Source organism: Mytilus galloprovincialis, chromosome 11 (genome assembly GCF_965363235.1).
Source record: "Mytilus galloprovincialis chromosome 11, xbMytGall1.hap1.1, whole genome shotgun sequence".
Classification (NCBI taxonomy): Eukaryota; Metazoa; Mollusca; class Bivalvia; order Mytilida; family Mytilidae; genus Mytilus; species Mytilus galloprovincialis.
This window is the reverse complement of record NC_134848.1, coordinates 9,363,631-9,381,473: the sequence shown is the minus strand read 5'-3', so window position 1 is coordinate 9,381,473 and position 17,843 is coordinate 9,363,631. Positions and strand designations below refer to the sequence as shown.

Here is a 17,843-nt window from a genome sequence, read left to right as displayed (position 1 = left end):
TTAGCCCTATGGTCCAGGTGAGCTAAAAAGCAAAACGGACAAAAAGCATCGGACAAAAAGCAAAAGTGTCGGACAAAAAGCAAAATTATCGGACAAAAAGCAAAACGGACAAAAAGCAACGGACAAAAAGCAAAAGTATCGGACAAAAAGCAAAATTATCGGACAAAAAGCAAAACGGACAAAAAGCAACGGACAAAAAGCAAAAGTATCGGACAAAAAGCAAAATAATCGGACAAAAAGCAAAAGCGGACAAAAAGCAAATCGCGGACAAAAAGCACCGTATCACACGTTAAAACAAAAAAAAAAATAACGGGCTATGACACTACGATAGGAAAACCAGACAAACAGATACTTTATAGTCTTCTTCAAATTGATTTAATGGTTCGTTTTAAAGGGAAACGAAATACTACATTTGTCATACAGTCTCCAGGATTAACAGGTAATGGTAGAGATTTGAACAAAGATAAAATCTGTATAGTATTAAAGCTTTTATAATCTATAGGATGACAAAATAAGAATCAATATAAAATACAAAACCATCATCTGGTTTAAAGGGGCACTAGCTACGAGATTTATAAAAAAATCTAAAGTTAGATTTTTTTTTGTTCGATCAATAATGAAAGTGAAATAGTGAAATAACCATTCGCTTTTTGCAGCCAAAAAGGTTCAATTTTGTCAAATTACGCTAAGAAACATTGATAATTAGGTTTTTACTTGCAGCCAAGTGAATGAGTAGACCACAACAACAAATTGGAAACCACTGAACAGTAGGCTCCAAACTTAGGACAAGTACATACACATGATACAAATGTAAAGCTGGTAATGATTTTATTGCTTTAGGTATTACGGTCTTTTGCTTATATTTAATGCGTTTCCCAGTTTTAGTTTGTTACCCCAATTTTGTTTTTTGTCCATAGATTTACGAGTTTTGAACAGCGGTATAATACTGTTGCCTTTATTTTTTGTATCCCCAGTTTTTTTTGGGGTTCGTGTTGCTTATTCTTTAGTTTTCTATGTTGCGTTCAATTGTGTACTATTATTTGTCTTTTTGTTTTTGCCCATCACATCAGTTTGTTTTCGACCTGTTAGTTTGAATATCCCTATGGTATTTTTTTTAGTTCCAGGAGTATATTACCTTAGCCGTATTTGGCAAAACTTTTTGGAATTTTGGGTCATCAATGCTCTTCAACTTTGTATGGCTTCTAACTGTTTTGATCTGAGCGTCACTGGTGAGTCTTATGTAGACGAAACGCGCATCTGGCGTATAAAATTATAATCCTGGTACTTTTGATAACTATTGTCCCATTTGTGCTACAACAACTTCAAAAAAGGTTCATCTATTAAAGGTTTTGGTTAAGTTTACCCTTTGTATATCCTATATTCAGTGCTGATCAAATGTCCTGCTTAAAAAAACTTTCATCTATATTATAAGGTTCTTCAGATATGTGCTATCAGTACGAAAAAGACCTTATAATATTATAGCAGATGAGCTATTATTTTTGCTGCTTACAGTTTTATATAAAAAATTATCTGTTCTATAGTTCTTGGAAAACAATTCGTTAAGATAATACCATTTCATGTGGACAATTTCTCAAGTGTTGATTTTATTAGGGTCACTCAAACTCATTATGATGAGTCACGGTGGCTTAAATTGATTCAGTTTTTTTTTGTTTTTTTTTAATTTTCGGGATAATTGATAAAAAGACTAGAGTGAAATACCATTTAAGGATATAGTTCATTTCATTTTAAAATGCAACGCTCTATTTAAATACAGAAAATCATATATAGAAGAATTGGAAGTGATAATAAACAGCATAAGTAATCCAAATACGTGCTCATGGAATAGTCTGGTTGGAGATTTTGGTCTATTAACACAGTTGATTCTTGACCCTAGTGTTTTGATAAAACAGAAAATATTATCATGTAGTGAAAAGACTCTCACTAAAATAGAGGATTGCTCACGAAAAATGTGCTTCTCCCTACACTGTGGAAGATCATTGATCATAAACTCTGAACATTGATTGTCAAACTTAGAACTGTGATAATAAACTCAGATTAGTGATTATAAACTCAGAACATTGACTTTAAACTCAGAGACATCAAGGGTGTACACATTCTAAGGCTCTTAACCCAAATGTTTATATTGAATTTCTATGTAAATAGTATTGATAAGATAATCCCTTTAATGTGACTATACATATCATTAATGAACATTTACCCATTTATGGGGTGCACCAATATAGTGGTGGATAATACATACCAAAGAAGAAGAAGAAGGTAGCACAATACAAGATTTTATACCTCCTATTCCAATGTTTTGAAATGTAATTTTCTTTAAAATGCTTTCAACTCCTATATCAACGATGATTTCAACTTTCCCTTTTGTGAACTTTCAATATTTATGTAGCAAAATTCCTGCAGCACCCGAATACATTCGGCAATCCTCGGTAGAATCCGCTACTCTCCTGCTATCCTTAGATGAGGGTACGGAATCGGCCGAGTTGAGACGAATGCACCCGAATACAGAGTACATTTGCCCCCATCCGATACGATATTAAAGAGCTTGTATTTCCTTTGATGATTTCCTTGATAAAGGGCTTATGCTCATAAGGAAACTATTAAACCCAGAGTTCCAATAGATGAAGATGAAATCATTCATTTGTAGGATTTATGAATGCCATCACAAATTAGTTGACTGTTATTTATTATATGGTCTTATTTTCTCTTGGCAGAAAAATTAAAAAGATCATATTACAGGGAAGATGTGTACCATGTTTCAAGTTGATTGGACCTAAGCTTCATTAACACCAAAATATTTAACCTGAAATGGGACAGACAAACGAATAGATGCACAAACATATAGTTCGTATCTGTATGTGTTACATTTTAATGTAGTTTTTCTGTTGTGTTGTAGTTTTATATTTGATGCGTTTCCCTCAGTTTTTGTTTGTAGCCCAGATATGATTGGTCCCTATCGATTTATGAATTTAGAACAGCGGTATACTACTGTTGCTTTCATCTATAACTATAAGATGTGGTGTGAGTGCCAATGAGACAACTCTCCATCCAAATAACAATTAAAAAAAGTAAACCATTATAGATCAATAAAAGGCCTTCAACACGGAGCCTTGATATAACCCATATCATACACACAAGAGTGCAGACAATAAAATGTCTCATCTGCTGTACTGATCATTGATTTTATGTTGATTGTGCTAAATATACAGCTTTACAAGTATCACATCAACTTCACATGATGAAAAAAAAAATACATGCACACCTTATAACTCTATACACCAACTATTAAAAGTTGACCAATTGCTTATATTTTCTTACAAACAACTTTACCAAGAAATCATAGCATTGTGAAATATTTCAATACACCAAATATAGTTGACCTATTGCATATAATATGAGAAAAAAAAGCCCAAAACATAAAAAAACTGGACTTAAACCACTGAAGTATCAAAATGAGGTAAAGGGTGGATAACACCTGTCAGTTGGACATGTACATCTTTCACCAAATGTAGTAGACCTTTTGTGTATAGCATCTGAGATATGGACTTGAATACAAAAACTTAACCTTGTTCACTGATCCATGAAATGAAGTTGAGTTCAGATAAACTGATAGACATGAGGACCTTGCAAGGTGTTACATACTTTTAAATATAGTTAATATGATGTCGAGAGAAATTAAAATTATGAAAAATTTATGACGGTTCCACAGAATCGAGTGTCTCACCAACTCTTTTTGTTAATCGCTGGCTCGACAAAAATGAGGCAATAAATAAATAAAACATTCCTGTTGATACTATCTTTTGATTGTAAGAAGCTTCTGTTCATGTTTGGTAAAAGTCCAGGATAATTTATGAATCTAATAAACTTTAACTGCAGACTGAATGTAATGTTAACTGGAAGAAAACAAAAGTTCCTTCTAGAAACTTGCTTTCGATCATAAACAAGCTTCTGTCCAAGTTTGGTAAAAATTCCAAATAGTATAAGAAAGTTATGAAAATTTTAAAAAGTTTAACCACAGATTGAATGTGTTGTTTCGTGGCAGAAAATCCAAGTCCATTTAAAAGTAAAATACAAAAAAAATAGATTTATTTTTTACAATATTTCCTTCTAGATACTAGCTTTTGTTCAAGTTTGGTACCAACCCAGGATAGTTTAGAAAGGTTATCAAAATTTTAAAAACTTGAACCACAGAGTGAATGTAATATTTGAGGCAGAAAAAACTAAGTCCATTTAAAAGTGAAATACGGAAAATGGATATATTTTTTTACAAAATTTACTTCTGCATACTATCTTATGATCATGAACAAGCTTATGTTCAAAGTTTGGTAGATATCAAGTATAGTTTAAGAAAGTCATAAAAATTTTAAAAACATTAATTACAGAGTGAATGTGATGTTTCCCTGCAGAAAAACTAAGTCCATTTAAATAAAATACAGAAAAAATGGAATTTTATTTTTACAAAATTTACTTCTGGATACTATCTTTAATTATGATCATAAACAAGCTTCTGTCTTTGTTTGGTAGAAATGTAGTATAGTTTGAGAAAGTTATTAAAATTTCCAAAACTTTAAACACAGAGTGAATATTTGTGGATGCCGCTGTGAGAATGTAGGATCACTTAGTCTCGCTTTTTGGACTAAAGTTGAAGGCTCGACAAAAATCTTTCAAGTAGTCACTTAACCATAAAATTGAGGTCAGAGACAATGAACACATAACAGTCCAATGCGTCACAACATAAGAAATCCAAACATAATGTTTGAAGCATCAAGGTTTTCTACCTTCTGAAATATGCAGCTTTAAAGTTGTAAGCTGATGCCACTGCCCCTGGAAGATCACTATCAGACAGAAGTCACAGGCTGGACAAATATAGTCCTAAATTGTCATTTAAGGGCGATAACTTCTTTCTTAGCCACCCAATTTTTTGGCATGGTCACATTGTTTTTATTCATAGATCTTGTTTTGCTTATATAAAATGTTTCTGTTAATAACATTAAACAAATGTCAGGTTTTCACTTTCAGTTTAATAATTATTTACAATTGTAAAATAACCTATAAAAAACAGATATGTATAAATATTCATCAAATATTAAGAACAATATGTATTCAAGCAGTCATAATTGTCTTGAATATTCATGAGCAGTCCTTCCTCATAATTGTTTTGAATATTCATGAGTAGTTCTCCCTCACACCTATTAAAACTATTTCACACATGATTTGGTCGTTTTACTTCTCATAGCACAGTCATACACACACACACACCCACACCCTTCCATACATACCATCTTAAAAAAAAAGAATATAGGATTAATAACACAGATTTTTGAAGACATTGTCCACCCATTTTGACAAGCACTTAAGATTCATTTGACATACACTGTATGTATTATAGGAATACAGCAAGATTCCATAAAATAAGATTTAAAATTTTGCTCCAATGACCATATGGACTATTCTATATCAAGTTAGGGCCCAACCAAATTTTCAATAGCATTGGCTGAGTAAATAGGTTCTGCTAAGCCATATTCCCTACTAAAGTTTGTAGAAAAGTAATATTAATCATTTTTTCTTTTGATAACTTTTACTTCTATAATTGAACTAATCTAATTTCAAACTATATTCAAACTGAGCCATGAAATATCTAAAAGCTTCAATATGTATTATCTTTTCAATAAGATTTAATACTTTACACTCTTTTCAAATGCAAACTTTTTTTTTGAAAGATGAAAAAAAAGCTTGACAACTGGAACTTATCTTGTCTTAATAAAATGTTTTATAATTTCCTTAAATTCCAAAAATGGTGAAATTTGCTGCTTATAATAAATAGATCTTTATATTTAGATCAGTTATGGCAGTACTCCTCATTTTAATATAGAACAGTTTTCAGACTGGAGTTAAAAAGGAATGAAACCTCTGCAAATAAGGTAATAAGAAATCTGTCCTTCTTGTATCTATTTGAGGAACTATTTTGAGATCTTTTATCTTATCTTTTGTAATAATTCAACTTTCAAGACTTCTTTAACAAACAAGATACATTTTTTTCTTCTTCACAAAAGATGAAGTATACAATAAATAAAGGTTTTATGGACAGAATGTAAACTAATTTGATAGCCGTATTCATCGTCGTTGGTCCCATGCCTCATCATCAAAAGGGTCTATTTGTCTGGCTTTGTAGGCGTCTTTAAAATCTCCTCCTAACATGTTTAAATCTCCTTCGTCTCGTATCACTCCCTGCAAAATAAAAAAATCAATTTAACTACTGTGGATTCATTTTTGTCGAGCCATCGACTTTAGTTGAATAAGCGAGACATGGCAATCCTACAATCTGTCGGCGTCGTCCACAAATATTCACTTTATTGTTTAAGTTTTTACCAATTTTAATAATTTCTTTAACTATCCTTCCTCTGTACCAAACTTGGACAAAACCTTGTTTATGATTATAAAATAGTATCCAGAGGTAAATTTTGTAAAAAGATAAATCCATTTTTTCCTTACTTTTTCTTTTAAATGGACTTAAATTTTATCTGCCAGAAAACAACACATTCACTCTTTGGTTAACAGCAAAAGTAGTTGAGACACTGTTCTGTAGAACCCTTACAAACTTTTATTTATTGGATACCAATTTTCATGGGTTTCGTGAAAACAAGTGAACCTTGAATTCAAATGTTAAACAAATAACAAAATTTCTGTAGGCTTTTCATGCAGAGATTGGCAAAACTACGAAATTAAATATCCAAGAAAAATGTAATTTATATTCAATCCATGAAAATTGATACCCACAAAAATTAATTAATCAACACATTTCAAGAGAAATGCTGTTTTTCATTCAGTTTAAAAGACGCCAAGTATTTTGAATAATTTTAGAATATATATCATGACAACAAGATTTATCATTAGAGGTAATCATATTTTTTGGGTCATAAATCATAATTTGTCTTCATTCGATTGATGAATTTTATTTGAAGGCACATGGCACAACAACCAATGTTTTTGTCTTTTCTCCTTGTTGTGTATGAAATTTAGTACCAGTTATTTTAATTTTTTACCTTTGGTAGATAGCCTAACAGTCTCATTGCATGCTCCTTTAACAATTTCTGTCTCTCTTCTTCAATGATCTGTCTTCTAAAGCCTTCCATTCTCTCGTCTTCACGTCTCTCCGCTACCTCTCGTTCACGATCGGCAGCAAACTGGTCCCTTCTTCTATCAATCAAATCCTCAACTGCTCTCTTGTGTTCCAGTTGTTTCATTCTACGTTTGTTAGCATTCATTTGTTCTATGCGATCATCCTCTGCAAATTTGGCCAACATCTGAAGAAGAAAAAAAATTCAAAGTACTGACCTACTGTGCACTTAAATGATTTTTAGATCTTTTCTAATGGCTGACAAATTGAGTATGTTTTTTTCTTGATTGATGGGCATGCCCAGCTGGGACAATATCCCTAATAGACCTTGAGATGAGGAACACAGATTTATGACTCTCATTAAAATATTAGTCCTCCATACAATTGTGGAAACTGTGATTTAAAAAATTGACATAAATGAACTAGGAATGGTATTTAGTAGAGCTGATGTGAAGTGAAAAAAAAGTATGCAAAAATAAACCTGAACAAATAATTACAAAGGACATATTTTTTAATGATTTTTATAGTCAGAATTTTGTGATTATTTCCTGAGGAGAGTGACTTTTTTCAGTATCTTTTTGGATTAGGCACTCGACACGAAAAACAAATCACACTTGCTACCCCAATAATTGCACCACACATGTGCAAATGTCTCAGCTTCAAAATGAGCCATCATACATATCCAAGTTTACGATATGGCCTGAGCAACAGAAGAAAACGTTAACATTACCGTCTATGGAGAATCTATTACGCATATTGCCCCAATTGCAAATACTTATTACATATTTATTTTGATAAAAAATTTGAACAATTAAACAAAGATGTTAAAGTAAAATATAAAGTTGGTAATCTGGGATGAAATCACAGGTGGGATATTTTGTCTGTCACAAGAAAAAGGAGGAGAAGTTAGATAGTGACTGAATTTCTTCCATGCAAAAGGCCACCTATGGAGCCCTAATAAAATAATTGCAAAATAAAGTCTTTTTTCTATTTAAATCAATCAACTCATATTAAACTGTGAATATTGTAACACATTTTCTTCAAGAAATTTTGTATATTAGGGTTTGAGAAATAAATAACTGAGGTAATTGAAAAAAATCATTAAAAATTATGTTTTAAATAGACTCAAACAGTTGGTGAAACTCTGTAAATTAGGACTTATTGGTGGAAGATTGGTGGATTGTTGGTGTTTCAATGCCACTTTTTTGATATTTTGAGGTGCCCAAGAAGGTGGAAGAAGCCGGTGTTCAAGGAAATTACTAGCCACTTTCAATTTGGTTGAAAGGATGTCATGGTTGAAATCTTACCTGTCTTCTAAATTCTTCCTCCTCATCTTCCTCTGCCTTCCTCCGTAGATTTTTGAAGTGCATCTGTTGGGCATGTGTTTCTTGTAACTCCAACTTTTGCCTAATACGTTTCTCCATGTCTTCCTATAAAAGTATTACAGAACATTTAATATATATAAAAGTATTACAGAACATTCAATATAGAAAAAGTATTTTAGAACATTCAATATAAATAAAAGTATTTTAGAACATTTAATATTAATAAAAGTATTTTTAGAACTTTTAATATACATAAAAGTATTTTAAAACATTTAATATTAATAAAAGTATTTAAGAACATTTAATATATATATATAAAATCAAAATGTGTAAAAATGCTGATATTGAAAATTCCTAATTATATAAGGGCTATGTGTAAAAATGACGAAATTGAATATTCATAATCATAAAAGGGCTATTCCATTAAAATATATGTGGGAGGGTAGGAAGGGACTTTGAAAGTATCCCTACAACTAAAAACCATTTTCTACATAATTTTGCCTAATGGTAATTGACGCATGTAGAAGGTTTCAAAACAAATATCAAAAAGTTGCAGGCTCGACAATAAAACTATAATACAACATTTAATGAATATAAATAAATAATTTAATTTTGGATATGTCACGTCTTCTGATTGGCTGACGTTATATTGTTATCAGCCCATAGACATAATTTAGTCATGTGATCGTGACATCATCAACGTTTTTTCATGGTTTTCTACGGTTTAAAATGGAATTTAGAATTAAATTATAAGAAATGACTGTAATATTTTTTCTGTCTATTCGAAATAAAATAAAATATGTGGTGCACACTGTTAAATAACCCGCTACGCACATTATTCAGTGTGCACCAAATTTTTTATGTTATTTCTTCATAGACAGAAAAAATATTACAGTCATTCCTTAAATAAAATCATAATGTGTAAAAATGTAGACATTGAATATTCCTATTCATATAAAGGTTATTACATTAAAATGTATGTGGGAGGGTAGGAAGGGACTTTGAAAATATCCCTACAACTAAACACCATTTTCTACATAATTTTGCCTAATGGTAATTGACGCATGCAGAAGGTTTCAAAACAAATATCAAATAATTTCTTCATACAGAAGCTAAAAAATATGCAACGAAAAATTGTCGAGTATACTACAAGACAAGGAACAAAATCGTTAAATTCAAACTTGTAAAATGTGAACCAGTATGAATGCTATAAACAAAAATGTGTCCAAAGTACACAGATGCCTCATCCGCACTACCATTTTCTATGTTCAGTGGATCGTGAAAATGGGATAAAACCTCTTATTTGGCACAAAAATTAGAAAGATCATATCATAGGAAACATGTTTACTAAGTTTCAAATTGATTGGACTTCAACTTCATCAAAATCTACCTCAAACAAAAACTTTAACCTGAAACGGGACAGACAGGCGAACGAACGGACAAATGAACAAAAAGACGGACGAATGGACATACTGACCAGAAAACATAATGCCATAAATGGGACATAAAAAAGCAGTAAATGGAATATCATTTACAAAATTAGAAAATTTGTTAAAGTTGGCACCAATGTCAGGAAACTCTTTATCATATGACTTACTCTTTCTTTTTGTCTTTCTCTCTCTTCTTGTTCCTCTTGATATAATTCCATTCGGACTCTCTCCATCTCTTCCCTCTCTTCGTCTTTTCTAGAAATATCTTGTGCCAACTGAAATATAAGTGTAAACATATCTTATCAATTTTATACAAGTTACATAACAATACATAATTTTATTAATGCAAATGATTAATTTAAGGGTCTAAAAACAAGCTGTTAACTGATATTAATCCGATATGCTTTTAAGGAATATTTGAAGAAAATCTCATAAAAGTTTATTAAGAATTTTTAAATATATTATAGTGATTCTGAACTTTCATGCGATGGCATCTTTCTTAAAATATCAAAATCTACTCTATTTTAAATAAATGAAGTTCTGTTCAATTTCAGCCTGTTATAATGGAATAGGTTTTGATTATTTTCTGTCAATTCATTGATTCTCAGTTTGTTGTGGTATGACAGTCATAAAAACACCCTGATTTGAAATAAATGGAATTCCAGAAACTATTTTTAACTTACAGCTTCTTGAACACGAGCCATGGATGCTTCTTTGGCTTTTTTACTCTCCATTCTTTCATTTTCCCGTAATTGTTGTAGTCTAGCAAATTCACGGATTTTAATATTCTCCTCTTCCATGCGCTGTCTCTCTCTGATTTTCCATTCCTCCCTTGCATTTTTGAAGTCTTCAATGTAGGCTTGTGTTGCTTTCTGTTTGGCCATTGCAAGCTCTCTTTCTCTGTAATGTTAAAAGTGAACTTTAAATATTTTATCTGACGGCAAGATGCTAATTTTAAGTATAAAAAAAATATTTGCTTAAATGTCAATGCTTTTGTAAACATTGCATTATCAATGGTTTTAATTTCTTGCTTTTTGGGGTTCGGAGGATAGTTGTCTCATTGGCAAACACTATACACAGTTAAACAAGTATATACTTGTTGGCTATAGGACTATGGATGGTTTATTCAGGTTTTCTGTTTAACAAGAAGTTATTGATTTGTGATGTCAGATATTTTGCATGTAAGTTCTACACGAATAAAAAAAAATTCAGAAACTTAAAAAATCACCTGTACCCCAAATTTCAACTCATCAGTTTTAATTTTACTTTTATTCATTGTTTTTTTTTTCTCATCAGAATCCTCATGCAGTTTAAATTGTTCAAACAGATTTTCATTATACAGTATATATTTACCTTTGGTCTTCCTCATAATTTTTCCTATTTATATACATAATAATAATCAGATGTTTTTGTATTTGAGACGGGGTTCTTCATTTTACCTGTAAACTGTAGGTGTCATTAGTTGGTGTCAAGACTTGTTGAAAAGGTCTACTACTGTATGATCTTACCTTTGGTCTTCCTCATAAATCTTCCTGACAATTTCGTCAATCATGAGTTTCTCCTTGAGGAATTCCTCGTAGGCCTGTTGTTTTATATTAATTATATTATATATATTTACCTTTGGTCTTCCTCATAAATCTTCCTGACAATTTCGTCAATCATGAGTTTCTCCTTGAGGAATTCCTCGTAGGCTTGTTGTTTACTGCTTTTAACATTAATATTTTCATTGATGTCAAATCGGCCACAATTGTATCAGCGATGCACACTGAGATTAGTTTCAGATTTACTATGAATTCATGCTTTTATTTTCATCAGAATCCTCATGTAGTTTGATTTGTTCAAAAAGATCTTCATTTTACAGTATTTTCTTACCTTTGGTCTTCCTCATAAATCTTCCTGACAATTTCGTCAATCATGAGTTTCTCCTTAAGGAATTCCTCGTAGGCCTGTTGTTTCTTGTGTTCCTGTTCCTCCAGCTGTCTCTCTAATTCCTGTTGGTATCTGATCTGTTCTTTGTAACGTTCTACCTCCCTTTGTTTCTCAGCCTCGCCTGCTCTCTCGTGTTCCTCCTTCATCTGTCGGGAAATCTCGGAATCCCGTTTCTGGAAAAGAGCACACATGAAAGATTATATTAAAATTAAGTTCACATTTTTTAATTCTTTAGGCTATTTTTACCTTTTCTTTAGGCCATGGAAAATTCATTGTTGGTTTCCACTAACATGGGAATATTTTATAGACCCGGTGGTAAACAAATGACCCGGTCAGGTTAGGGGAAACCATCAGTCATTTTTCCATGGCCTTATTTTATTGAACAATATATTCTCTATTCTTTATAATTTGGTACCTTATTAATCACTATTCTTTATTCCACCCCCCTTTATTCTCCTATATTGTCTATTATATCTATTCTGCAAACCCTCATACCCATTTGTACTCTTGTCAATGAATTTCATGTTCTAATTATAATTAATTTGTTGGGGAATTTCTAGATCTGTTGAATTTTCACTGACTCAATGGGGAAACAATTGTGGATTGTATTCCCAATAACAAAAAGCATTTGTTGTTACTTTTTTAAGGAGGTAGACCTAGGTTAAGGGAAATAACTCTTAAAATCATTAGTACGTTTGTGTCAACCATTTTCAAAAATATATTCTAAGCTTCTAGGTTACATAGATTATTTTCAATCTGTTTCAGGTGAATGCTTAAAATACATTGATAAACTTGAATTTTACAAACGCTTAACTGATTTAAAGAGTTATCTCCCTGAACCAAGGTCTACCCCCTTAATTATATGTGCAGGAGAAATTGTTCAAATTATCATGGGGAGACAATTTCAATATTTTCTGCTTGGTTCAAATAACAGATGAAAATATCATATTTCCTTTAAGTTACTTAAGGGAGATAATTTACAAATTGAGCCTGTTGGAGCACTTATTGTTTGTAGTTGTTTTGTTGTTTTCTTTTGTTTGTATATTTTTTTCTTTCTGAGGAGTATTGATAAGTTCTATTATTGATGTGGTCTGTTGTACTGTGTAGTAATTTTGAAAATTCCAGTTATCAATTTTTATGTATTTCTAGGAAAGCCCTGGTCAAACTCAAAAGTCCTTATAAACTCTTGAATATAAAAGTGTAAAGTGGTTGCAAAAAAAAAACATATCATGCATCATTAAATAAATATTTACCATCTTATCAAATTTCAGTGCTTCTTTCTCAGCGATTTGTGCTGATCGTTCTTTGTTCATGTAAGCTGCCTTAAGTTTGGATTCCAGCTCTCGAAGTTCAAGACTACAAAGATATATCGAAATTGATTAGACAAAGCATGAAATGCAAATTTCTTAGGTAAGAAAAAGATGACCAGTGTAAAAATCATAACATGATAAAATTCATGGTTTTAAATTACAATTTACATCATAGTGCAGATGCAGATATTATGATTATTTCCCATAGCACAAAAAATACTTAAATAATTTCTTTTTTTTTGTATTCAGATATAGTTTGTAGTGCTCTTTAGCTAGTAGCTTGAAAAATGTCATACAAAATAGTGAAACTGGCACTCTTACAAAACAGTTTTTTTTCAAATTTGCAGTGAATTGAAAGACCTTAACAGATCTTCGTTTTTTTATTGTGTGTGTCATATTTTTGAAAGTCTTTTTTAAAATGATGGAAAATAAATTTGAATAGATGACATCTCATTGCTGTGACAATAAATTTTGACAAGCTCCTCAGCAAGGTAACAATTTTCTGATATATGAGAAACAGGCACGTAGCCAGGAATTTCCAAAGGGGGGTTTGTTGGCCTCAAAAACTCGACTTTAACAGTCACAACTCGAACAGAACGTTGACTTTAACAGTCATTATTTGTTTTCAAGGGGGGGTTCGTCCGAACCCCCCCCCCTTGGCTACGGGTATGGAGAAATAGGGCAAAGAGAAAGACAGGAAATTAAAAATGAAAACTTTAAAATTGAGAATGAAAATAATTGACCAAAGAGTATAATATTCAACCAAAGAATATTTAGTCAACATCTAGAATATTGACAGCTTATAAAGTCACTGTAAATTATTTGTACCTTGTTTCCCTAATTTGTTGTCTCATTTTTTCATCTCTCATTCCTTCTAATTTATGTTTCTCCATTTCCTGAGCCAATCTTTCTTCTTGTAACATTTGTTCTTCTCTGATCAATCTATCTCTCTGTGCCTAAAAATGTATATGTAAATAAAATACTGTATATTCCTTTATTTTCTTGGGTACCAATTTTGCGTTCTGATGATTAATCAACGGATATGAAACAATGTCAGTAATCAAAATATTTCCATTTCAAGACTTAAAAACTTTTTATTCTATGATTTTAAAATATAAAATAAATTAAACATGTTTTTGTTCATAACAATATGTATTAAAGGTGTAAGAAAATTGAAACTGGAAGTGAACGTCCAGTATGAGCCCATGGGCCAATACAGCTTTTTTTGCCCTGTTCCTAAAGCAATATTAACTCTTGATTTATATCAACGGTGGAATGTTTTCAGTATTGCACAGGCTGATTTGCTCATATCATTCAATAATCTGTGGTTCCAATGTAGTATGTGCTTTGTTTAATTTTTACCACTAGCCATGGTCTGCCCTATATTTTAGACTTAGTAGCTTTTACCAGTTGCATTGACATTTCAATAAAATATATGTGCATAAAGTAATTTTATATTACTTTTTTTGTTGTTATGAATAATGTCTGTGAGTTAAAAAGATCGTGCGATCAAAACCCTTTCAACAGGTTACTAAATAATTGTTTTCAAATGGATTTTTTTTGTAGGAAACATTTAATGAAAGTTATTCTTATAAAAATTAAAGGTCTTACAACTAAGTTTAGCACAAACCTTCAGAATTGTGTCCTCCATATCTCTCTCTTTCTGCTCCATCATCATTCGTCTGATGTAACGTTTCTCTGAGAGTTTTTCTTCATTACTCATATTTGCCTCCAACAACTTCTGGGTGCCTAACTGACGGATGGTGTCTTCCCGTACTTCTTCATGCCGACGGTAGTTCTGCAACTGCCGTTCCCTCTCAGAAGCAGTCAGTCTCCGAACAGTTGTCTGAAATATGAACAATTGATTTTTAATAAAAAAAAATATGAAGATTTATCATAGCATTAGACTAACATGACTAAGGAGTTCAGGCTCAATTTATTTTTCATATTACATTAGAAAACAAAAAATATTGCATCGTATAAGTTCTATTCTGTTTCAAAGTGATGCAATTTTTCCTTTAAAAATGCCCTGTACCAAGTCAGGAATATGGCCATTGTTATATTATAGTTCGTTTCTGTGTGTATTACATTATAACGTTGTGTCGTTTGTTTTCTCTTATCTTTGAGTGTAAATTCACATTGCGATAAGACGTGTCACGGTACTTGTCTATCCCAAATTCATGTATTTGGTTTTGATGTTATATATATATATGTTATATTTGTTATTCTCGTGGGATTTTGTCTATGTGTGTTACATTTTAGTGTTATGTCGTTGTTCTCCTCTTATATTTAATGTGTTTCCCTCGGTTTTAGTTTGTTACCCCGATTTTGTTTTTTGTCCATGGATTTATGAGTTTTGAACAGCGGTATACTACTGTTGCCTTTATTTACACTGTTAAACTTTTAAATCTGTAATGCACATGTATATGGTTACAATTATGTCTTAAAAACATTCTTTGTTATAAACAGGACTTTTTAATTATTTCAATTCAAAGAAAAAAAACATCGCTATGAAATAAATCAAACTTTATGATTCAGATTGCCTCTTTTTTTTTACACTAATGGCGCCATATGTATCTAGATCACAAACCATAAAACATAAACTTTTTTGACTGAAAGGTGTAAATACAGCACTGGTGTGAATACCAATCATAACAATTCAAACCATTTATACAGCAAAGGAATGATAAAAATGTGCCTTGCAACACGATTATAGCATATGCATGTATATTGAACATTTATAAATCCTTCGCATAGCTAATTCTAACGGAAACTTGACTGAGCAAACATTTGTAATAGACCAGAATTGTATCTTTATTTGTGATCCCCAACAGTAGAACTATTCTTGTCATTCAGTGTTGTGAAGTCTGCTTACTATATGTACAGTAAAGGCTAGTGCGCCGCTCAATTGTAACGTCAGTATAGTTGTTGTACGTCATTTAGATTTCAATACATCATGTACATTATCAATATCAAACTAGCAAGACGTTTATTTTTTTACTTCATGCCATTGTACAAAATTTAGACACTACACACAATATACAGTAACAACGACATGGTCACAGATGTTCACATAAAATTTCATAGGAAAATATTGGACAGCACAAACATGACAAAGACAAAGTAAATTCAGTGTCCTGTAATGGCGAACAAAAAGTGATAAGTTGAATTTTATTCATGACAGGTCTGACAAACTGTACATGTGTTGCCAAATATGCAACAAAAGAATAAAATCAACGTTAGGCAGAGATGCAACTAATCGTCGGACCCGTCGGACCTAAGGGGCAGAATTTATGCAGGTCCGGCAAAACTCGTAGCTGTGCAGGACCTGATGGCCGGCAATATTTAAGTCCGCTTGGGTCCGCCAAAACTGAAATCCCTGTCAGCCCCCGCAGAGTATTTTGTTATAAAATTGCGATCATCTTTAATAAAAGTAAATGTCCTGTTCCCCCGCATTTTCTAACTCCGGGAACCAGTATTTCCACCCAGTAATAGTCTTTCGTACCTTGTCCATCTCGCCCCGAACAATTCTTCGTATTTCCGTCATGTTTTTTGTTTTAGAAATTCGCTCTCTAGGAAGGAGGTCTATTAAGCATAGTTGATAAGTTCAGGAAATATGTCATGGCCGATAAAATTTGTAAGTGGGTCGAAACCCGGTAAAAGACCAAACCAGTCACCTATTCAAGTTTCCAAGTACTCTTGTGAAGAATAACTTTTAATCAGATCAATATTATGTAATGTATTATTCAATAAACTACAATTGTTATGAATCACAGGTTATTTTAAAATAATAATAATATCAACAAAATCAAAATTAACGTTTGTTCAATAGCATAATTTCATTTGATTTTTGAGTGAAAATATGGGTCTGGCAGAAATTTGATGGGTCTGGCAAAACTTGGTACCCTGTAGGCCCCATTGTCTGACAGGAAAAAAAAACTGTTTGCATCTCTGCGTTAGGCAACGTTGGACCTTGCACTTTTATAATGTATGCATTGTCTACCTCAGTTTGAATAAGTCATGATTTTTAAACTGGATATTATTGTGGATAGTACACATAGCTCTAACCATAAACCTAACCCGGAGCTAAAATATCCCATAACCTAACCATAACCATGAATGAACCTTCACTTATTGGCCTAAAACTCTAAAGTATAATGGTATATGGACCCTTTTTGAGTGGCATTCTTTCAACTTTGACTTTATCTTTGGTAGTAAATAATGAATTTGAAAGTGCCAGCAATTTGAAATGTAAAGGATACAATGTAAGTCTATATTTCTAATGTCAAATTTATTCAATTATTGCTCGGACTTCTTCAAAACTCTTACCATTTTGTTGGAATGTTCAAAGTTCTTCAAGAGCTGCACACTGAATGTTGTTGAGCCTAGAAACAACCGTTGCTATGGGTAAGTTAGATTGGTGTGACACAATATTTTGATATATTTTTTGCGATTAAATCAAATCAAAATAACACAATTTATTGATATTTTGACGAATACAAATTTAAATGTTATTATCTATCTCAGAAATTATTAGTTTTTGAAAAATTCAAACAATTCTAATGAGAACATTTAAAAACACCCCTATGGTATTTTGTTGATTCGTCTATTCTCTTCGGTATCACAGTTTACCAAAATTTTGAGTTTTAAAATTTTATATTTCATTTTCCTGTTTAAAAAAACATATTTTAGTAAGAACATAAATAGTCTAATA

The 17,843-nt window shown here is 31.8% G+C and overlaps 1 protein-coding gene across 1 annotated transcript; it reads right to left on the bottom strand.

The window, feature by feature from the left end:
- Positions 1-5,019: 5,019 nt before the first annotated feature.
- On the bottom strand, positions 5,020-17,613 carry LOC143051598 (meiosis-specific nuclear structural protein 1-like). Its single transcript, XM_076224491.1, has 10 exons — positions 17,459-17,613; positions 14,760-14,975; positions 13,958-14,085; positions 13,073-13,175; positions 11,763-11,992; positions 10,574-10,790; positions 10,058-10,165; positions 8,443-8,565; positions 7,062-7,322; positions 5,020-6,246 (listed from the first exon to the last, which is right to left on the bottom strand). Exons 1-10 carry the CDS (start codon positions 17,459-17,461, stop codon positions 6,133-6,135), a joined length of 1,503 nt encoding a protein of 500 aa, XP_076080606.1. The 5' UTR covers positions 17,462-17,613; the 3' UTR covers positions 5,020-6,132.
- Positions 17,614-17,843: the final 230 nt, after the last annotated feature.